Source organism: Ahaetulla prasina, chromosome 1 (assembly GCF_028640845.1).
Source record: "Ahaetulla prasina isolate Xishuangbanna chromosome 1, ASM2864084v1, whole genome shotgun sequence".
Lineage (NCBI taxonomy): Eukaryota > Metazoa > Chordata > Lepidosauria > Squamata > Colubridae > Ahaetulla > Ahaetulla prasina.
In genome coordinates, this window is record NC_080539.1 from 99,305,756 (window position 1) to 99,329,514 (window position 23,759).

General features: G+C 35.5%; 1 protein-coding gene across 1 annotated transcript in view; it reads left to right on the forward strand.

Moving 5' to 3' along the window:
• The window catches only part of SHPRH (SNF2 histone linker PHD RING helicase), a 75,672-nt gene that overhangs the window by 28,532 nt on the left and 23,381 nt on the right, over positions 1-23,759 (forward strand). Inside the window, exons 14-24 of the mRNA XM_058170188.1 lie at positions 946-1,067; positions 9,108-9,196; positions 11,710-11,802; positions 12,467-12,574; positions 15,576-15,718; positions 16,490-16,663; positions 17,022-17,084; positions 17,492-17,717; positions 18,971-19,114; positions 20,060-20,161; positions 21,252-21,323. Of these exons, the coding sequence (XP_058026171.1) occupies positions 946-1,067; positions 9,108-9,196; positions 11,710-11,802; positions 12,467-12,574; positions 15,576-15,718; positions 16,490-16,663; positions 17,022-17,084; positions 17,492-17,717; positions 18,971-19,114; positions 20,060-20,161; positions 21,252-21,323 (1,336 nt within the window). The remainder of the gene's footprint in view (positions 1-945; positions 1,068-9,107; positions 9,197-11,709; positions 11,803-12,466; positions 12,575-15,575; positions 15,719-16,489; positions 16,664-17,021; positions 17,085-17,491; positions 17,718-18,970; positions 19,115-20,059; positions 20,162-21,251; positions 21,324-23,759) is intronic.

Consider the following 23,759-nt stretch of genomic DNA (forward strand, 5'->3'; position numbering starts at 1 on the left):
TTTATTCCTTCTCTGTTTTCTTTTAATTTACTTTGTATTAGATTTTTACTATTATAATAAAAATTCTTAATAAAAATACATATTAAAAATTATCATATTTTACAACATTTACAACAACAACAAAACATCAGGCAAGCAATAGTGACATCTAAACATTCCCGCCACGGTCACCACTAGCGCTGACCTGGGAAGTTCAAACAAAATATTTTTTTTGAAATCGCAGTCTCTAGGATTCCATGGAACTTTACTTGACAAAGGCTGCTATTTTTGAAAGCAACATCTCCTTTCTGTGTTGTTTAAATATTTATTTATTTATTTGTCAACAAGTACAAGGAAACAAGTAACAGTATTGGCATAGACATGGACACATGAAAAAAAATGGCACAAATAAATAGGGTATAAATAGGCAAAACATAGCCATAAACACATAGAATGAATACATAGAAATGGGGACAGTAGGACAAGGATGGTAGGCACACTGGTGCGCTTATGCACGAACCCTAGATCAAACATATATCAAATAGATCAAGCATATATCGGACATGAATTTTATTTGCTTGGTAAAGTAATTTATTCACACATAAAAAATCCAAATAGTTTAGTTAGAAAATAATCTAAAACCGATTACTTCCTTCAAAGCTAATTATTTACAGTGAAATCAACAGTGTTGGAGAAATACTAACTTCAATGTGTCCACCATTAATGAAATTCAGTTAAAATTTAGATTATGGCCAGTGACTGAGAAATAATTTTAGTGAATAACTCAGTCACTCTTAACTTAAGTCAGTTACATTCTCTGTCCACACTTATGATTTCTCCCATATTGTGCAAATTGTATGCAAATTGTAAAGCCTGTGGCCACGAGTATTGTCCATTCTTTGTTTGCAGTAATTTGGAGAGCTATTAGAATTATGTCTATAATTCATGTTTGGGTCTTTGTTCCAGCACAATGACAATGGAAGAGCTTTTAACATCTCTACAGAAAAAATGTCGGATAGAATGTGAAGAAGCTCATCGCCAATTGGTGTGTGCTCTTAACGGCTTAGCTGGTATTCATATTATTAAAGGTAAAAAAAAAAGGAAAACCCTGGAAATAGTATGGGATGATTCTTTGACTTGGAAATATATTCTGTTCTTTTTATCTTGATTTGTTACAGATAGTCCTCAACTTACAAATAAAAAAGGGACCAGAAAATGTGTTGTTAAGCAGTACACTTATTAAATAAGACATCATGTTACTAGACTCAATTTCACAACATTTTTTTTGCCACAGTCATTACATCAATCACTGTGGTCTTTAAGCGACACATCTCATAACTGTGATTTGTAACCTTCCCTGCGGGCTTCCCCATTGACTTTGCTTGTCAGAAGCCAGCTCGGAAAATTGCAAATGGTGGTTACATGGCTGCAGGATACTGGAACTGTTGTAACTACACTACAGTTGCCAAATGTCTGAATCAGGATCACGTGACTGCACGGATAACGCGACTATCATAAGTGTGAGGGCCAGTTGTAAGTCACTTTTTTTCAGCGCTATAATTTTGAACAATTGCTAAACAAATGGTTGTTAAGTGAGGACTACCTGTATATTAGTTAAGCTATTTGGTTTTCACTAGATTCTTCCAGGCAAAAAGTAGTTGTCATCTGAATGTAGTTGCCTGATGAGAATAGCAATCAATATGTGGAATGGTACTGTTTTTGCTTTCAGAAACAAAACTAAGTAGAATTTAAATAATACAGTGTGTAAATTGAAGCATCTCAGATTTTTGTATTATGTTGCTAACATAGTTTGATTGATTGGTAGATAATAGATTGATTGATTGTGTGCCATCAAACTGGTATTGACTCTTAGTGACAACATAAATAGTTTTCTCCAGGATAATCTCCCTAGCCAGGCTTTTCAGGTTTTCCAATAATATACTCATTACTGTTGTAACTGAGAAAATCCATATTGCTGCTGGTGGTTCTCTTCTCTTTCTTTTCATACTTGCTAGCATTTTGATTATGTGTTTTTGCATAATATGTCCAAATTTGAGCCTGGACATTTGGGCCTGGAGTGAAAATGTTGTGGGTTAATGCATTTTGATGATCCATTTATTCTCTTGGCTACTTCTGGTATTCTAAGGAATCTTCTCCAACACCAAAGTTCAAAGTATCAGTGATCTTTATATATTGCTTTTTTGAAGTCCAAACTGTACTTTCACAGAGTGTCACAGGGAAAAGCATTGCCTGCATAATTATGATCTTTATATGTATAGGTCATGGCATTTGAATATCTTTTCAAGGGCCTTCATGGCTGCTCTAGAAAAGGCTGATCTGCAGGGTATTTCTTGATTGCTGGTTCCTTTATTGTTGATGGTTGAACCTGAAATGTAGGTGTTCTCCATCACTTCAGTATCTTTATTTCTTCCTCCAGTTTTAAAATTATTCTTATCTTTTTCAGTCCAACTTTCCTCATATTCAGTATACAGGTAGTATACTTAATGATCTTAATTGAAGTCTTAATACTAAGTAATGTGCTTTCCAGCTGAAAAGAGACAAGACTAGTCAGTTTCATACCTTCAGCTTTGCTCTTCTGCACATCAAAAGCAATGAAATTGCTGCCTCAGTGCACTACATAAAGAGCTTACAATACTCTTAAAATCTCTGCAATTCCAGTCTTTCTGCTCTGCGAGTGGAGAGAGAAAAAACCCAACAATTTCTGTAAACAATCTCTTCTTTGCCTAACCCTTTCCCACTGCCAATGTGATCACATTGCTTTCAATAGGGCTATCCTTGAAGAGCATTCAGAAGCTACAGGTGGTGCAGACTGCAGCAATGTGGGTAGTTCTCGGGGCCCCAAGAATTGTACATACAACATCACTGCTCCATGAACTGCATTGGCTGCTGGTCCACTTCCAGGTGTAATTCAAGGTATTGGTAATCATCTTTTAAGTCCTTCATGGTATGGATCCAAGCTACTTGAGGAACCATTTCATCCCATTGGGACCATCCTGTCCTACCTGTGCTAGCAGAGAAGGCATGCTGTGGATGAGCAAATGATTTCTGTAAGCAATCTCTTCTTGCCAGATCCTTTCCCTGGCTTATTTGCAGAGCAAAGAATTTGGAGAAGGGATTTCAAGAGAATATTGTAATCTGTTTGTATAGTATGTTGTGGCTCCCATCCCTGAGCTATTGACACAATTCCATTGCTTTCAATATGTAGAGAAACAAATAGCTTACTTTCTTACAGTTCCTTTCTCTCCAATCTTTTCTGTAAGTGAGGAAAAGAAAAAAAATATGTTAGGCACAGAACAATATGTACTGACGAATAACAATTACATAATTGAGGGATGCTGTCAAAGTCATATGTAAAGGTAAAAGTTCTCCTTGCACATATGTGCTAGCTGATCCAGACTCTAGGGAACGGTGCTCATCTCTGTTTCAAAGCCGAAGAGCCAGCATTATCTGAAGATGTCTCTGTGGTCATGTGGCTGGCATGACTAAACGCTAAAGGTGCATGAAACACTGTTACCTTCATAGCAAAGTTGATCCTTATTTTTCTACTTGCGTTTTTTATGTACTTTCGAACTGCTAGGTTGGCAGAAGCTGGGACAAGTAGCGGGAGCTCACCCTGTTACGCAGTACTAGGGATTCGAACCGCTGAACTGCCGACTTTTTGATTGACAAGCTCAGTGTTTTAGCCACTGAGCCACTGCAACCTGTTCAAGTTCAAGTCAAGTTCAAGTCCCTGTCAAAGTCATAAATGATTGTAATTTGGTCATAATTTTTAGCACCATCATAATTTTGAACAGTCATTGAATGAGTGTTCAGTAAGCAAAGATTATCTGTGTAGGTTGAATAAATAGGGGGAGAATGTCCAGCGGTATTCTGTCTGGACTGTGAATAATAGGTTTTGCATGAAAACAAATTTTGTTTTGAGATTCCCATTTTTCTAAACACTTTCCAGTTTGATATAATCAACAGAATTAAAGATCTTTCTGTAATTAGTGGAACACATATTGACTTCTTGGTATTCTTTGGCTTTCTCAATTATCCATTGTTCAGCAGTAATGATGTCTCATGTTCTTTGGCCTTTTCTAAAGCCAGCTTGAACAGGAATTGATGGATATCTATAAAAATATGGCAAGAAGAAGAGCTTGTAAAGGTTCTAACCAAAAGGATGACAGCAAATCTGGAAAATTACAGAGGCCATTGAAGAGGTCAGTCTTCATACTAATTCCAAAGAAAGGATAGTTGAGTATGCAACTATTGTATAGTATCTTTAACTTCACCTTCTAGCAACATAGTGCTAGATTACAGCCCCTTATGGAAAGGAGATTCCAGACGTTCAAGCTATGGCATATGTTTAAAAAAAATATCCATTTGTTCTGACTTAGTAATGACTAGGATGGTGAATTAACTTCTTCTAGTATTAGGAGGGAATATTTATTCAGATATCCAGTTTGTTTTGTTTTGTTCAGTTTTTCACATCTCTTTTCACATCCTTTGAATTCATTCCACAGTTCTTCTAGTTACCTATCAATAAGATTTAAGTCTTCAATATGATTTTTGATGTTCTCCTTAAAAATGACGGCTATATGCTCAAAATCACATCATGGATTCTGGTTGACTTTCTTTTTTTCACTTTAGTTTAACTTCGAACCTTTACATGAGAAGTTCATGATCTTTTTCACAGTCAACCCCTAGCTATGTTTGGATGTTATAATTGGACTCTACTATCTCCTCATACCAATAATATAGTTAGCTGATTTTTGTGTGTGGCATGCATTGATGTCCATGTTTATAAGTATCATTTTGGTTATTTGAAAACTGTTAGCAATGAAAAATCATTCACAGAAATGGATAAATCATTCCGCTGCTCCATATAGTCGAATTACATCTTCATCCTCAATATTTCCCCTTTGGCATTCCAATCTCCAGCATCTTGCTGCATGTTCTGTTGATTTCAAATTGAATTTGAGCATTAAACTCATTAACCTCCTCCTCTTTTGCATCAGTGGTTGGAGCATTAACTTGGATAATTTTCATATTAAAGAGTGCTCTGCAACATCTAAATGACACTATTAAATCATTAATTGCACTGTGATCAATTGTTCTTGCTGCATCTTACCTAACTGAAAGCTTAGTGTGTTCTCTATTTTTTGTGCCCAAATAGTGAACAGTGTAATCTTCTTTCTGAAAGCAGCCAATTTCAGTCCATTTAAATTCTCTGATGTCTAAGTATTTAGACATCAGTATCTGATGTATACAGTATTTAGTCAACTTCATTTCATCTTTCAGTATGCTGAACATCCCCATATTTATGCTTTTTAGATTCCATGTTATGACTATAATTTTGTCATCGTAACTTCAGATTTTTTTTTCCTTCTTGAAACTGTGGCATCTACACTAGATGCCCTGAAAGCTTTAAATTAGCCATGCCATGAATACCCTTAGTAATTCAAAAGATTCTCAGCACTTCTCAGTTGCATGTTGAAGAGCATCCAACCTGAGGGGGTCCTCATTCAGAACTATATTGTTAGCCAGTTTATCTTGATTATCCTGTGCAGTATGAAACAATGCTTTTGTCATTGTCACTAAAGTGATCATCTGCCTCCTGCATCTTCTTCTATATTGCTGCTGCCTGTTGTAGGAATCTGCTAGTTCAGCTGGGCAACTGGGTCATTCAGCTGGGCAACTGGGCAAGATCATTCATGCTTGAATGATCTTGCTGGGATTCTATACTCTTGGTGTATATTCCTTATGTTCTTTGCTCATCTCTCCTAGGAACATCCCCCACCCCACCCATTGCTGATTATAAAACACATTTGTTAAGGCATTGGTCTTATATATTGTTTTATGGATTTATGAAACTTGAAGCAGCTTCAGCTTTGGTCTTAAGTTCACTGGATTTCTTTAAAATTAGTGAGAAATATTTTTTTTTCATAGTAGTTTGCCTGCAGTTCTTTTAAATATCAAGTGAATGTCAATTCTGGATTTTAATGCCAAAAGGAAATGTTTCGCTTAAGAAATACTTTTTTGCAGTTTGTTTTAGTTGAAAACAACAAATGGATTTATGAAATAAAAAGAAAACTCTCAAGAACCATTTCCAATAAATTTAATAATTTGTCCTGAATTAGTCCTTATAGTATATAACATCCGTGGAGATTCTCAGTCATCCAGGTCTTAGTTGTCTCAAAAATGTTTTTTTCAAAAGTCAGCTAGAAGGTTTTTTCATTGAAGAAGAAGAATAGTATAATGCATTCATAGCTACCTATCATAGTACCTGCCCTGGTAGCAAACTTGGGGAAGAAAATCATATCCCTATAATTGTTCCTCCGAGGAAAAAACAAGGAAATGAGAGCTGAAAGACCAGATTGAAGTAGGAAAACTAATAATTATGTCTCTTAAACATAGATCACATGCTCTGCCTTTCAGCATAAAATACAGTGGTTTTTCAAAGTTTGTGAACCGTATGGATTTTCAATATTTCTGCATAACTATGAATCTAAAATGTGATCTGTTCTCCAAATAAGTTCTAAAACTAGGTAAAGATAACCCAATTAAACAGTTGTGTCAAAAATTACATTTATTTATTGAGGAAAATGGCCTAAACCTACTTCTGTGCGTAGTAAAAGTCACCATTTTGACTTCTTTTCCCACTTGGTCTTTATGGAAGGGCAGGGATTTCCACCTCTGATCAATGTCTGTTACAAGGGAAGAAAGGGAAATTCCCAGGAACACATGGATTTGGATTTAGGAAATCTGAGGTTTTAATACTTCAATCTGTGGAATTTTGGAAAATAATTCATTAAAGGATGTAAGTGCTAAGAAGAGAAGAAAATGATTCTTGGATTTTGAGTTCTAATGTGAGGAGATTATAAGTATGTCAGGATGTTAACTGTCTATTAAACTGACAGTGCATAAGCGTAGTCCTCTCAGAACTGTAATAAATTCCTCCTTTTAATATTATTTTGATGTTATGCAGACAGTCCTCAACTTACAACCATAATTGAGCCCAAAATTTCTGTTGATAAGTGAGACATTTGTTAAGTGAATTTTGTCTCATTTGACGACTTTTCTTGCCATAGTTGTTAAGTGAATCACAGCAGTTATTAAGTTAGTAACATGGTTGCTAAATGAATCTGGCTTCCCCATTGACTGCTTGTCAGTAGTTGGCAAAAAGTGACCACATGACTCTGGGACAGTGCAACTGTCATAAATATAAACTAGTTGTCAAGCATCTGAATTTTGATCACATAATGCTGCAATGGTTGTAAGTGTGAAAAATGGTCATGTCACTTTTTTCCAGTGCTGTGTAACTTCAAACGGTCATTAAATGAACTGTTTTAAGTCATGGACTACCTGTATTTAATTTCTTATGAACTGGATTTAAACAATGTTTCAGCATGTTGTTGTGTTTGTATTTTTCAAAGAGATTGTATATTTAAATATTGATTGTTTATAAATACTACATACTCATTTTTACCATTTCAACCAGATAGTTTTGATAATGCAGGGAACTGTTTTGTCCAAGTCATTCAAGCTTTAGCATAACTTTAATAATGTAATAATATTTTGCATGGAAGTTACAGTGAATGGCAAGTGAAGTTCTCAACTTTAGAGTTCAAGTGCAATGGGAAACCTCAGTTTCCTTGGACATAAATAAACCTGCCTGAATTTCTGGTTTATATATTTTCTCTCCCCTCTACATTTTCATGATTGTAAGGAGAGGATTTGAAGCTTGTGCTTAATAAAATACAATTACACATTTCCTGCTTTGAAATTTATGATTTATTTAACTTAAAGAACAGGTCAGAATCTAAAATCCAACTTCGATACCAGATTCTTTTTTTTCAATTTTTTTTTATTTTTTAAATACAAATAATACAAACATAATACATATACAGCTAAATGCAAAGAAAGAAAGAAAGAAAAAAGGAAAAAAACCCAAAACAAATATTACAGTGCACTCCCACCCCCGGGAGACCATCCCCCCCCCATATTTCTTCATCTCTAACAATTAAAAGATATATCAGGCACATTGGAGTATGGCTTAAATTTGAAAGCAGATGGAACTGATTTCTTTGAAGTCATAAAATTAGAATAGAAAGAGAAACATGGATATCAATTGATAGTGGTTTCCTATATATTTGAATTGGACCTGGTTCATTGTTTGAAGTATAGTACATTAACAGTTATCTCCTGGTATATTTTTTTTTCCAACTTCAACCACAAGGCATGCAAGGAATAGTGAGGACAGTATTTTGAGAACCAGCAAGCAGAAATCAATTTTCACAAATAATACGAAGCTGTTATTTGGTCACTTCATTTATCTGAGTTTTAGTAGAAGGATTATAGCAATGGAAAGAAAATCAGTGGAAGCATTCCACAAGTTTATTTGGTAAGAAGTTTGATTTACCAGCTGGTAATTGAAACAGACTGTCAAATAAATGGCAGATTCACCCTGAACTAGCTGAACAAGGGAGAACTGGCAGGTAAAGATGGGACTTTGGATTTTGAACATTTTGGTTTGTTAATTCCAAAAGAATTCCCTGATTAATGCTTCATATTATTTTCCCATCACATCCTCTTTAGTGAAGAGAACGACTCAAGAAACGTCATCTTTTTATTATGGGAATAATAATTCTGTGTTAGACTTTTTTTTTAACTTCATTTTCAGGGTGGAAGTTTGGTAAAAAAAAAATTATTTATTTATTTACATTTATATCCCGCCCTTCTCCGAAGACTCAGGGCGGCTTACAGTGTGTAAGGCAATAGTCTCATTCTATTTGTATATTTACAAAGTCAACTTATTGCCCCCCCAACAATCTGGGTCCTCATTTTACCTACCTTATAAAGGATGGAAGGCTGAGTCAACCTTGGGCCTGGTGGGATTTGAGCCTGCAGTAATTGCAGGCTGCTGTGTTTTAATAACAGGCTATCTTACAGCCTGAGCCACCACGGCCCATAATTGAAGTCCTTTTCAGTTAAATTCATGTATACTCATGTATATATTTTTTAATTTAAAGGTTTTCTTTAAAAAAGGTAATGATGATCTATAATTTTATGTAAGCAGAAAACAAAAATGCAAAGCTCTAATCTGAAATGTGCTAATTTTTCAGGAGAATATGCTTTGGCAGCAGACTTGTATAGAGAGGTTCTACGTTCCTCTGAAGAACATAAAGAGAAGCTCAAAACAGATTCATTGCAAGTATGTACACTAATTTGTTTTTTTGAAAGAGCGCATAGACTAATAAATGTGTTTTTAAAAAATCTAAACCTTTAATGAATTCATTTATGAATAAACAAGTACTGAGCAATTATTACATCTCCATTTTGTTTTACTTTGCAGTTGTGATTGATGCAGAGGGATCTAAATAATACTGTTAAAGAACAAGGCATAAATATCTTAAATAAATGCAGTTCTTTCTTTAGAACAAAGCTATATGTACATATGTAATACTCCACTTAGCATTGAATTACTTATCTTGGTTTATTGGTGTGTGGTATTTTTAAAACCTTTATGGGTATTTTTGAAGGGATTGCACCAGTCTATTTGGAACATGGTACTTTACAGGCTTTCAAGACTGAGGTCAGCCCTTTGACCACGCCAGGTCAGGAGACAGGTTCCATGAAAAAAATGTCAGTATTCTGCTTTACTGATATACAGGTAATCCTTGACTTATGACTGTTCATTCAGTGACTATTCAAAGTTGTAGCAATGCTGAATGAAGGGATTTACAACTGGCCCCTGAAGTTACAGCTCTTGTACCACCCCTGCTGTCAGGTGATTACTATCCGGGTGATGATTCTTTTGCACTTGTGACCAGTTGCCAAGCACCCCATGATCACATGTTTGCCATTCACAACTTTATTTGCTGGCTTCTCTAGGAAGTCACTGGGAAAGCCAGCAGAAAAAGTCGCAAGTTGCTGAGATAAATCTCTTCTACCTGTGCACCCTCCCCAGCTCCTCTGGGGCCCCTCTCAATTTCTCCCACCGCCCTACAAATTATAGACCTGATGCCTCCAGTTGATCTTCACCATCTTCTGCTGGCACAGTATGCCAGAATGGCACTAAGCAAGGTAGCTGCTGGCCATGCCAGGCCTTCTTCCTGCTTGTGCCATTCTCCAAGTCGCATGCCCATTATTGTGAGATCTGGAGAAGATGGCCACACATGGCCAGCAGCTGCCTTATAGGGCCAGAACAGCCACATCTCATCAGTTGCAAGATCAAAAAGATGGTGATGGTCAGCTCAGGTGGCAGGGTCCCTGGGATTCAGGGTGGAAAGGATGACTGCAGCTAGGCCTGGGCTGGGGTGCTTCCTGCAATAGAGCAGCTGTTGGAACTTCTCAGCATGTAGAGACTTTGCACTGCATTCTTGGAGTTTCCCAGGGCACAGTGGCTTTGTGCTATGCTTCTGGGCCATACTAGGGTAGCTGAAGCTTCCAGGGCGGCTGCAGCTTCATACTGTGCAGCAGCTCGGGGATTTTTTGCAGCTCCAAAGTCATGGTGTGCCATGAAGCACCTGAGCCATATGCTTCTGGGACTGCTTGCTGCCCTTCAAGGAAAGGTGCAGAGTGGTCAAAAGAATAGAGATGGGGGGCATAGGCAGTTGGGGGGAGTTGAAGGAGAGGCACTTTTAACTTGGAAAAACTAAGACTTAGGGCTGGGAGAGTTCAAGTTTGGGATGGCTTGGATTGGGGTAGATCCTTACCTAATGGCTAGTGGAATTTGCTGAATGACTGCAGTGTGGTGTGCCAGGATTGCCAACACTAAGCAGTAGGGTTATGTGATGTTGCTTTATGGCTTCATCACTTAGCAATGGAAATTCTAGTCCCAGTTGTAATCATGAGTTAAGGACTACTTGTATTCTTTCTCCAAGGTCATTTCTGTGGTTCTCCACGGTTACTGCATTGAGTTCAGTAATTTTCTGGAACAAATTATTGAATCAATTCTGTGTGGTTGTATAGCTCTATTTGTCATTGTCCAAGTGACTGATATATTTGTATTCACATGTTTGACAGCGATAATTTGAAATGATGGTTCTTTCATTTCAGCTTCTGAATGCTTTGAAAGCTTTTGAAATAAAGAATGTGTGTTTTTCCAGTTATTGATTTACAATATTTATATTTCATGTCACATATTTCCATTCTAAAAGCCTACTTTTTTCTCCCTCTCCATTTCTTTGATGTGGCTACTAGCAGGGTTTGTGAAGGTCAAGCATAGAATCTGGAACAAAGAATGCCATGAATTCAAGGAGCCTTCTCTCCACCCCCCCACCCCCCAGCTCAAATTTTCTGCTTTTAGTACACTATTTAAATTCAGCAGTGAAAATGTTTTCATCTGTTCAGAAATACATGTTTTGGACAAAAGAGGCAAAGGGCTTAAGGCAACCATTTTAAAACCTTTCATTCCTCCGTCCACAAAATCCCTTCAAATGAGCAAAATTTTTCATCACATCCTTATCCATATTCCTTACAGCCCTCACAGACCTTTACTTTAAAAAATAAAAATAAAAGTTACATTATTGACCATACAAAATAGCCATCCTGGTCAGTTGCCCTGATCTGTAAATGTGTATATACAGTACTGTACAATTAAAAGTAAGAAATTAACATTCTAAATTTCCTTAGTATGCAATTATTTTACACATTAAATGGTTCCCTATTACAGTCTTCAGAATATAATAGACTTCATGCCAGGCATATATGTTACATTGACAGAGACTTCATTCTACACACAATCTGATGGAACTTCTGACAGCAAATCATCCTGGGATATCACCCACTTTAAGAGATGGCAGACTTAAGGAAGAGGTACTTGTTTGTTGTATTTCAGGATGTGTGTGAAGGAGTACCAATTTGCAAAAAAATAAAAATAGATAAGTTGTGTCTATAAACATAGAACATTTCCATATGGGACATTTCATGATAAACGCTGGAGTAATAAATCTGTACCGGTTCCAGGGCTAGCAAAAAATTATCACAGGATTAGGAATGGGGATTCTTTGTCTTCTGAGGAGCACCCATGTCAACTCCCAGCTTTTTGTGGTTGTTGATGTTTGCTTTCCGGTGCCATAAGAAAAATTGATTTTGAAGACTGGTGAAGAAGAAACAGTTTTAAGTCGCATTTCTCCATCTGAAGTTAGACTGCCTCACGAATGTCCGAGGAAAAAAATAGAACTATACTGTGGCTATCTAATAGACATTGTGGTTGATACCTTGAATAACTGACTCCTCCCTGCCCAAAAAAAGATTTTTGTTTGGACCTGCCTGGAGTTCAAATTATACTGTTCCCCTTCTCAAAACATCTGTTAATTATACTTTGTTGTCTTTTATTGAAATCATTAATCAAACCAGGCTAATATTCTAGAATAACTTTGTTTAATTGCAGTAATATATCTAATGATTAACTATATTTCTTTGTTAAAAGGGTTTCTGTTAAGGTTATATGACTACCTAATCTTTCATTTAAATACAGTGTGAACAACTCCGCCAGCATTATATGAGTAAATCAAATGCAGAAGTTGCTGAAGCTCATCAGGCTTTGCAGCCAGTTATACAGACAATTCATGAACTCCAAAGGAAAGTAAGACATGGCTGCCATTATTTGATTTATCTTTTTAACATATAGAGATACTATATTTTTGCATCCTTTATTACAGGGCATCTTGAAATCAGGATGTGCTTATGTTATGAATTAGAAAACATTAGAAACATGCACAGATAAGATGCCACATCCCATATAGGACTTTCACACTTAAATAGTTGTATTCCAAATTCAGAATGGTTTAATTTGAAATGTTTTGCACAGCATAAATTGAGGTTCTGTTATAAGTTTAGTGAATTAAAAATATGATTGCTCATTAACGGCTGTTTATTAACAGCCTATTATTCAAAAGCTAATTAGGTTCTTTAGAAATGTTTAAGTGGTGGTCACGTTTCCTTTATTAAGAAGACAAAGTACAAAAATATCTAGCATAGAAATAGTTCTAAGTCTAATTTAGCCAAATTGTTAAAATACATATTGCCGTCATGTAGTCAGATAACTTTAAAAATGTTTCCACATTAGATTTATCTGCTAGGACATATAAATGTCCCTGGCCAAGTTCTTCAAAGAATTCTTTATAAAAGCATAATGCATTTATGCTATTGTCGTGTCCCACTCCTCCGCTGACGGCCAGGTCAGGGAAATCCGAATCAGGCTTGCCTCTGCAGCTCTGCCCAAAGTCCTAGCAAAGTCCTCATAGCAGGCAGGAGACCAGTAAGTGACTTCAGCAAGATAAGTTCGACTTTTGCCTGACTCAGAGACTGCCAGAAAGCAGATCCTTTATATAGGCCATGGGGTGTGGCTCCATGACTCAGCACTCATTAAGGCCTGCCCCTCCCTTCCTTCTGTTGCCTCCGCCTATCCAATCTTCTGATGCGAGGGTCACTCCAATCAGCTGTTGGTAATAAACCCTCCTCAGGCTCACATGCTGTGGAGGAGGGGGAGGGGTGTAGCTGCTCCGTTTGCCTGGGCATGGAGTCAGGGCTGGGGCCGGGAGGTGCTCCTTCTTCTGCAGTTTGTCTGGGCATGGAGCCAGGACTGGGGCCGGGAGGCATACATTCCTCCGTGTTCGGGAGCAGATAAGAAGGCCCCGGCTGCTCTGAGGGCGGGCAAGACACAACAGCTATTGTCTCTCTTCCTAGGTATCAGTTTAGTTTCTGCATACGCTATTATAAGATGCTGCCTCTATATCAAACTGAGGAGAGAACAGTACCCTCTGAGTGTAGTAATTTCTCCAGATTTAATGTGATACAGACATCCAAACCAATATTAATCAATCAGAAGCTGATTTCCATATTGGCTTCTTAATTCATATTTTGTGTGAAGCTCGACCATAAGACAATCTTTTAACATCAGCATGGAGATAAAAAATATGTGTATCTTTGATTCCTATCTTCCAGACCAGTTGTGAAAGTCAATACTTTGATTATTTCCCCTATGTCCCAAATCAGAAGGTATCTTTCCCTTAAGGAAACTAAGGCTATTTTATAATTAGGATCTCTAGAAAGTGTGATATCATACTTACATTCTGCTTTTGCAATGAGCTCAGTTAGATGTTTTAGCCTAACTTCATAAAATTGACATGAGGTAAGACAGTACAGATGGTTGAGCTTCACAGCTCAGCGGGGACTTTGTCCATGCCTGCTGGTCAAAGTCTGACACTGTTTTTCCATGCTAGATAGAGATTGTGCAGCACTAGAAATGACAGATGTAGTTATGGAATGACTCCCTGAATCATGGAGGCATTCGTCTTTGGAAGCATTAGCAATGGATTATTCACAAGACGATGTCTTTGAGAGTGCTGTTTTTTCAGTGATTAAAAACCTGTGCTTCTGGTAGATCTATTTTTTTCTTCAGAGACTACCTTAAGGTATCTGCAGCATTTACTACTTTTTTTTTTGAGAATTTCACAAAGTAGGTTGTGATAGATAGGAATTTTGTAACTCAAGTATTGATCCAATAGTAAGAAGTTATTGTTATAGTCCTTTGTTCTACCAGACATGCTAAGCACAAGAAAAAATACATTGTCAGACTATTTTTGAAAGGCAGCTCTGGTTGTACATGGGCACATACCCTGCAAGATGGAAATGTTAATAGCTATCAAAAATTGATACAGATAAACACATTGACAAACTTATATTTAGAGCTGGATTTTTCAGATTGATTTAAAATTATTAAGTAAAGAATAGAATAGAATAGAATAGAATAGAATAGAATAGAATAGAATAGAATAGAATAGAATAGAATAGAATAGAATAGAATAGAATTTTATTGGCCAAGTGTGATTGGACACACAAGGAATTTGTTTTGGTGCATATGCTCTCAGTGTACATAAAAGAAAAGATACGTTCATCAAGGTACAATATTTACAACACAATTGATGGTCAATATATCAATATAAATCATAAGGATTGCCAGCAACAAGTTATAGTCATACAGTCATAAGTGGAAAGAGATTGGTGATGGGAACTATGAAACGATTAATAGTAGTGCAGATTCAGTAAATAGTCTGACAGTGTTGATGGAATTATTTGTTTAGCAGAGTGATGGCCTTCGGGGAAAAACTGTTCTTGTGTCTAGTTGTTCTGGTGTGCAGTGCTCTATAGCGTCGTTTTGAGGGTAGGAGTTGAAACAGTTTATGTCCAGGATGCAAGTGATCTGCAAATATTTTCACGGCCCTCTTCTTGATTTGTGCACTATACAGGTCCTCAATGAATTACTTAATAAGGGAATCTTGCCAAAGATTCCCTAGCATAATATTGCATAACATCAGAACTTGTTAAAACAAGCTGGGCCTGTATTATTGCATATTCATGTATGATGTTCTTCTTTCTTTTGGTTATTATTTTTTAAGTCATGCTACTACTCCATTAACTCAGTTTCTCTGCATAATATCTTTTTTCTTTGATACTTAGAAAAGACAACTTTTCTCATCACTAGTTTGATCTCATAGTACTGTTAAGCCTGTCATGATACAACCTGGTCCAGGAAAGCATGAGGAACATTTATTTATGGTCACAATTTTTCTGCTAAACCCCAGATACGCTCCGGTTCACCTTGGTGGTTGGATGTGATTCAGTCAGCAATACAGTACGCAATAGATGAGGAGCTTGTACAGCGGGTACAAAATGATCTAACCAGCAATTACAAACAGCAAATGAATAAGCTTTCTATGGCAGATAAGTAAGTCACAAATAGAAAAAAATGTTTCTAAATTTCAACTTCTTCAGTGCAATTATAATGTTGTTTATGGGAGAAGTCATAAACATTTGTAATAAACTTGCAATATTAAGTGGATCTGTATGGTTTTACATTCATGCTGGGCAATCTTGACTAAATGAGGGAGAGACATAAGAAATTCTCATGCTGGTTGTTAATGTGCAAATTGCATGAGCTGACTTCTTCATGATTCCACAAGGCCTACTCTAATGGTTTAAGACTTCCAGTGAGTCTGTTCAGGGTAGTTTGTCTGATAACTTATGTTATCTGTCCAAGCCAATCAGAGGAGTAAATAGAATTAAAATAATTTAAATTAAATAGAAATAACTTTCTGTCCTGCCACAAAGATGGCAACTGTTATGTCGGTGGTTATAGCTTTTTTCATAGCACCTCTCTTGTAAATTGATCTGCATACTCTCTATCTTCCCAACTTTCCTTTTTTTCTGGCTATATATGTTTGTGTGTGTGTGTGTGTGTGTGTGTGTGTGTGTGTGTGTGTAAAACCATTTTTATGTTCTGAAGATATAATATGGAATCTACATATATCTAAATGCATCCCTAAAAATAACTTATTTTGGAGATTGCTATTTTGTTTAAAAATCTATGTGGTTAATTATGACACCACATTGGAAATAGCAGATTGCAAGTAAAGCCCATCCATTTCAGATACATGACAGAATAGATCTGTTCTGAAATAATTTTCTAATCCTTGAATACTCATTTATCTGTTCCTAGATTTCGTGACTGCAGAGGACTGCAGTATCTTCTGACAACTCAAATGGAAGAAGTGAAGAAACTGCAGAAGCAAGTGAGAGAAGCTGTGAAAAATCTGGAAGGACCTCCTTCCAAAGCAGTTATTGAGGCGGCCACAATTTGCCATCTGCGGCCAGTAAGATTGCCGCTAAACAAGTAGGTGTAAAAAATATTGGCCACGGGCCAGAGATTTTGTTCTGCTTTTCTTCTCTTTGTTGTGGTAAAACTGTCATGAGATTGTAATTGCTGTTATTGCTTTATGACAAAAAAATTCTGTGTTATGAATTATTCAGTTAATTGATTAATTAACATAAGATACATAACCAATGTGCAGCTGACACAATGCATACATTTTTATCTTATTTGATTTATTTACATAGAAAAGCAAATTTTTTATTGGTTGAATTCTCATTAAAACTTAAAGGGAATTGATTTTGTATATTTCTGTTGAAGAAGCTCCCTTACTTAACAAGCATCTTTATTTACTGATCTTTTTGTAAAATTTGTATTTCAGTTGTGTCTTTTGTAAAGCTGATGAATTGTTCACAGAATATGAATCAAAACTCTTTTCCCACACGTAAGTGCTTATTGCTTTCTTTTTTTTTATTACACTTAATGACAAAATCAAACATCCAAAAGTAATTACTGATAAAAATTCCCAAAAGGCTTGTGTACTTTCTGAATTTTAATGCTGCAAAAAAGGGATGCATTTTTTTTTTTAGGAACTATTGTGCCCTTTATCCAGTGTGTACATCTGAAATGAATTGCTTTCTATCACTGTACTCTTTGAAGAAGGAATTATATTTGGGTATGGTGGGCTTGTTTTTTGAGATAATGAGATCACATCATGTGTTCTCATGCCCTTATGGCACCTCTTTCCAGTTAAGAAAGTGTATTTTGTTTTGTTTTGCCAATATCTTTGTTTTTATTAAGATATATAGAATCTTCAGATACGATGACAGCTGTAATGTTTTTGCATTAAAGTGTAAAAGGCCAGATGGCAATCTTTGAAGAAATGATAGAAGATGAAGAAGGCCTGGTTGATGATCGTTTGCCTACCACCAGCAGAGGTCTCTGGGCAGCAAGTGAAACTGAGCGCTCCTTGAAAACGATATTGTCTTTTGCCAAAGCTCATCGGCTAGATTCCAAGGCAATTGAAGAAGGCAACATCTTCTTGGAACTTTTTGAAGCATGGAAAAAGGAATATAAGGTATAACAAGAAGAATAAATCTCAGAGAAATCTTAATATACAAATAGTTGCTTGATATCAGACATGTGGACAATTCGAGCATATCCTGAAACTATATACCACTGTAAGTAAGCTGCAAGACACAAGATGTAGATTCAGATTAGCTTTATTACATAAACCATTGCAAAACACTAAAAATGCTTGTAATGTATAAAAATAATGAAATAACAGGCAATTGTATATTTTGTGAATTTAATCAGGTGTTAATTCATTAGGTCCTGCCAAATTTTCTAGATGATAGAAAAAAACTTTGCCACATTTAGAGAGATAAATGCATTCACATCTGAGACTAGGTATGCTAAATAAAATAAATCTAGTGTCTAGGATAATTTGTTAATAGCAGGCATGTAAGGCAGAGATGGATGTCTAGATATACTTGACTTTTTTAAAATAATCCGATTGCTCATGCATCAACTTGCTTTATCCAGTAAGAAACAGTTGTTTGGAATGGGAGGAATTTGTAAGGAAAGAATAGCTATTTAAAATGTAAGGAATTTGAAACTGCTGGCATTAATCAGTATTAAAAGTGGGGAATAATTTCTTCATTTTTGGTTGTTTGAAAATATATAGTAGATTAACTGCTAAATGTATCCATCCATATGTACAGATATCTGTTTGATTTCCATGAAATGTGCTATTTATTATTTAAGTATAATTTATATCCTTAATTCCTGTATAATGTAACAGTATCATTTGAGATTAAGATGTCAGGTAAAATGTATTTCTTCTGGTAACACAATACCAAAAATTTCATTATGGAAAATTGAATGCTCCAAAAAGTTCACTAACCAATAATCTTAGTTATGAATTACGTGCTAGATATCTTTAAGCAAGATCTATCTTGTCCCTAATTCATATTTACAAATGGGACATAATTGCTTGGATTACTTCTCTAGGTGTTGTAGGGGTTGTATTAATGTGAGTGTCCATGTATGTTAAGGAGATATGTGTATCTGGGTATGTGTGTATATGCACATATATGAATATATTTAGGTAGAAATTACTGATAGAGATTTTTTGCATGGTTTTATTGTTTTCCTGTGTTCTTTAGAGATGGGATTGCTTGTCATATAACACACACACAGAGGGAAACCTAAGTTACTGCTCCTATTATATTTTCTGCCCCTGTTATTTTAGAATCTGTACAAATGCTGAGATATGTTTTATTGAACTTAAAGAGTTTTTTTCCCTGATCAAAATAATTAACCTTTCAGTTGCTTCATGAATACTGGATGGTCTTAAGAGACCATGTCTCTGCCATTGATGAACTTGCTATGGCCACCGAACGCCTCAGAATGCGTCATCCAGAAGAGCCAAAACCCAATCACCCTGTTCTTCACATAATTGAGCCACATGAGGTGACATATCTTTATACTTGAGAAGCTAGAATATTTCTTAATAAGCTATAGTGGATCAGTTTGTAAAGCACCGAGTTGGGGCTAACCTTATTCAGTAGTGAGGGCTTTGGCACAAGTTGTTACTTAACTTTGAAAGATTGCTTCTGTGGATTTGAAGTGAAATTTTAGTTCAAAACTGCATAACCCTAATGATTAGCAGTCACTGAGGGCTATAATCTGAAAGTAAAAACAACTAACATTCAACACTGCTACAGGTATATCTCAGAGATATTTCAGGTTCTGTTTCAAACCATTGCAATAGAGCGAGTCATGACTTTTTTTTTGGCTTCCCATTGTGTATAAAAGTTACATTTACACTATACTGTAGTCTATTAAGTGTGCATTAGCATTATGTCTAAAAAAGGTACATACCTTATTTAAAAATGTTTTTTTAATTGGTAAAAAAATTGCTAATCATCATCTCAGCCTTCAGTGAGTCATAATCATTTTGCTGCTAAAGAGCCTTGTAAAAAATCACATCTGCAAAGTGCAATAAAATGAAATGTGCCTGTATTTATTAATCTTTTTTTACCAACTCTTGCCTTATAATGTTGAAAGTCATATGCTTCAGATTGTTTGTATATAGCAGATAGGTTGCTCATCGGCCTTAATGGGTCTTCAGAGTTATTTACAATAAAAACACCATAAAATAATTCAAAATTAAATCAGTTTTAAACTAAAACAGGAGGAGCACTAGTAAGACAATCAAACCATGTCATATAATGTTTGTTATACACTCCTCTCCATCTGAACTTTTGTTTGCTGCAATTGATGGTGGTTGAAAGACAGAATAGTTTTAAACAAAACAGATATTTGTTAATTAGCAGTAATGCTAGAGAAGATGGGTTATTCGACAAAGTTTTTTTCACAGTGTAATAGATTTTTCAAAATAAACTTGGTTTCTAGGTGGAACAAAATAGAGTGAAACTTTTGAATGACAAAGCAGTTGCCAAATCACAGCTCCAGAAGAAACTAGGCCAGCTACTCTACCTCAATAATTTGGAAAAGGTAAGATTGAATTTTCCTGGGCTTACGTTATACTATCGCCTAATCCTTTGGAACATCCTTTCCCAGTCAGTGTGTCCAGATGCATTGGGTTTTATATTTAATTAGTGTGATCCTTTATAGTTTCTGGCCACAAACAAACCAAAGACCAATAGAATGGGAATGGATGAGGGTAGGAGAAATTATTTTGAAGATAGGATTTTCTCTTGAGGCCTATTTCATGGATTTAAAAATATTTAAATATAATGTCTGCTAACTGTTTTTAAATATAATGTCTGCTAACTGTTTTTAAATATAATGTCTGCTAACTGTTTTTAAATATAATGTCTGCTAACTGTTTTTAAATATCACAAAAGCATTGCTTACAATTATGAATTTGCTGGGATCGTGCCAGCGAATTTGAGCCTGACTGGAATTAGCAATAATAACTGCTACTAGGGTTTATTTCAAGTTTGCATTGCCTTTCAGAGTTGCTATCTAGTTTAAGCCTTGATAGTTATCGGTCTTCTATATTTCTTGTTTTGCTAACTAGAGAAACAAATCTAAAATAATCCATATTTATTTTATCAAATTTCAAGGCCATCTGACATCTGGATGACTCTAGGCAGCTTATAAATAAAAGCAATACATATAAGAAAGAACATAAACGACAATAAGAACAACACCAACTATAAACCAGCTATAGTGGAAGTGGGCTCCACAATCATTGTGTCTCCAATTGTCCCTTTTAGCAACATTCCAGAGAGCAGGTATTGCAACATAATAGGCATACTTCCAAGTTCCCATAAAGTGGCATTGTTTAAGTGCATGCATCATGTTCAAGTATACCAGGTGGGCAGAGATGAGATACATGATACTGGTTCTTGCTCAATAGACACTAGAATTAAGGTGAATTTAAAAGCACTTTATGACTGAACTCAAAGAGGTATAGTTTCATTTTTCTGAGAATTGTGTCATGTTTGATTATTATGAAATAACATATTTGATCAATAAAATGAATATTATTAATATCAAATTACTTAGATAATTATTTTAAGTAGAGCATAATTGATTTTTACTTTTGCTGTAAAATGCTTTGCTTTAATGTTCATAGTCTCAAGATAAAACAACAGGAGGAGTTAATCCAGAGCCCTGCCCAATTTGTGCACGGCAGTTGGGAAAACAGGTAAAATTCTGCACCTTTTGGTAGATAATTTAGTTCATTATTGGCATATGAAATAATTTTCTTTATCCAACAATACTTATAAATCTGTTATCTTTCGAAAAATCCTATATGATTATAGTTCTGTATTTATTTTTTAAAATATTTAAATATAATGTCTGCTAACTGTTTTTAAATATCACAAAAGCATTGCTTACAATTATGAATTTGCTGGGATCGTACAGCGAATTTGAGCCTGACTGGAATTAGCAATAATAACTGCTACTAGGGTTTATTTCAAGTTTGCATTGCCTTTCAGAGTTGCTATCTAGTTTAAGCCTTGATAGTTATCGGTCTTCTATATTTCTTGTTTTGCTAACTAGAGAAACAAATCTAAAATAATCCATATTTATTTTATCAAATTTCAAGGCCATCTGACATCTGGATGATTCTAGGCAGCTTATAAATAAAAGCAATACATATAAGAAAGAACATAAACGACAATAAGAACAGAACACCAACTATAAACCAGCTATAGTGGAAGTGGGCTCCACAATCATTCTGTCTCCAATTGTCCCTTTTAGCAACATTCCAGAGAGCAGGTATTGCAACATAATAGGCATACTTCCAAGTTCCCATAAAGTGGCATTGCTTAAGTGCATGCATCATGTTCAAGTATACCAGGTGGGCAGAGATGAGATACATGATACTGGTTCTTGCTCAATAGACACTAGAATTAAGGTGAATTTAAAAGCACTTTATGACTGAACTCAGAGGTATAGTTTCATTTTTCTGAGAATTGTGTCATGTTTGATTATTATGAAATAACATATTTGATCAATAAAAATGAATATTATTAATATCAAATTACTTAGATAATTATTTTAAGTAGAGCATAATTGATTTTTTTTACTTTTGCTGTAAAAATGCTTTGCTTTAATGTTCATAGTCTCAAGATAAAACAACAGGAGGAGTTAATCCAGAGCCCTGCCCAATTTGTGCACGGCAGTTGGGAAAACAGGTAAAATTCTGCACCTTTTTGGTAGATAATTTAGTTCATTATTGGCATATGTGAAATAATTTTCTTTATCCAACAATACTTATAAATCTGTTATCTTTCGAAAAAATCCTATATGATTATAGTTCTGTATTTATTAATCTTTTTACCAACTCTTGCCTTATAATGTTGAAAGTCATATGCTTCAGATTGTTTGTATATAGCAGATAGGTTGCTCATCGGCCTTAATGGGTCTTCAGAGTTATTTACAATAAAAACACCATAAAATAATTCAAAATTAAATCAGTTTTAAACTAAAACAGGAGGAGCACTAGTAAGACAATCAAACCATGTCATATAATGTTTGTTATACACTCCTCTATAGCGTCGTTTTGAGGGTAGGAGTTGAAACAGTTTATGTCCAGGATGCAAGTGATCTGCAAATATTTTCACGGCCCTCTTCTTGATTTGTGCACTATACAGGTCCTCAATGAATTACTTAATCTTGCCAAAGATTCCCTAGCATAATATTGCATAACATCAGAACTTGTTAAAACAAGCTGGGCCTGTATTATTGCATATTCATGTATGATGTTCTTCTTTCTTTTGGTTATTATTTTTTAAATCATGCTACTACTCCATTAACTCAGTTTCTCTGCATAATATCTTTTTTCTTTGATACTTGGAAAAGACAACTTTTCTCATCACTAGTTTGATCTCATAGTACTGTTAAGCCTGTCATGATACAACCTGGTCCAGGAAAGCATGAGGAACATTTATTTATGGTCACAATTTTTCTGCTAAACCCCAGATACGCTCCGGTTCACCTTGGTGGTTGGATGTGATTCAGTCAGCAATACAGTACGCAATAGATGAGGAGCTTGTACAGCGGGTACAAAATGATCTAACCAGCAATTACAAACAGCAAATGAATAAGCTTTCTATGGCAGATAAGTAAGTCACAAATAGAAAAAAATGTTTCTAAATTTCAACTTCTTCAGTGCAATTATAATGTTGTTTATGGGAGAAGTCATAAACATTTGTAATAAACTTGCAATATTAAGTGGATCTGTATGGTTTTACATTCATGCTGGGCAATCTTGACTAAATGAGGGAGAGACATAAGAAATTCTCATGCTGGTTGTTAATGTGCAAATTGCATGAGCTGACTTCTTCATGATTCCACAAGGCCTACTCTAATGGTTTAAGACTTCCAGTGAGTCTGTTCAGGGTAGTTTGTCTGATAACTTATGTTATCTGTCCAAGCCAATCAGAGGAGTAAATAGAATTAAAATAATTTAAATTAAATAGAAATAACTTTCTGTCCTGCCACAAAGATGGCAACTGTTATGTCGGTGGTTATAGCTTTTTTCATAGCACCTCTCTTGTAAATTGATCTGCATACTCTCTATCTTCCCAACTTTCCTTTTTTTCTGGCTATATATGTTTGTGTGTGTGTGTGT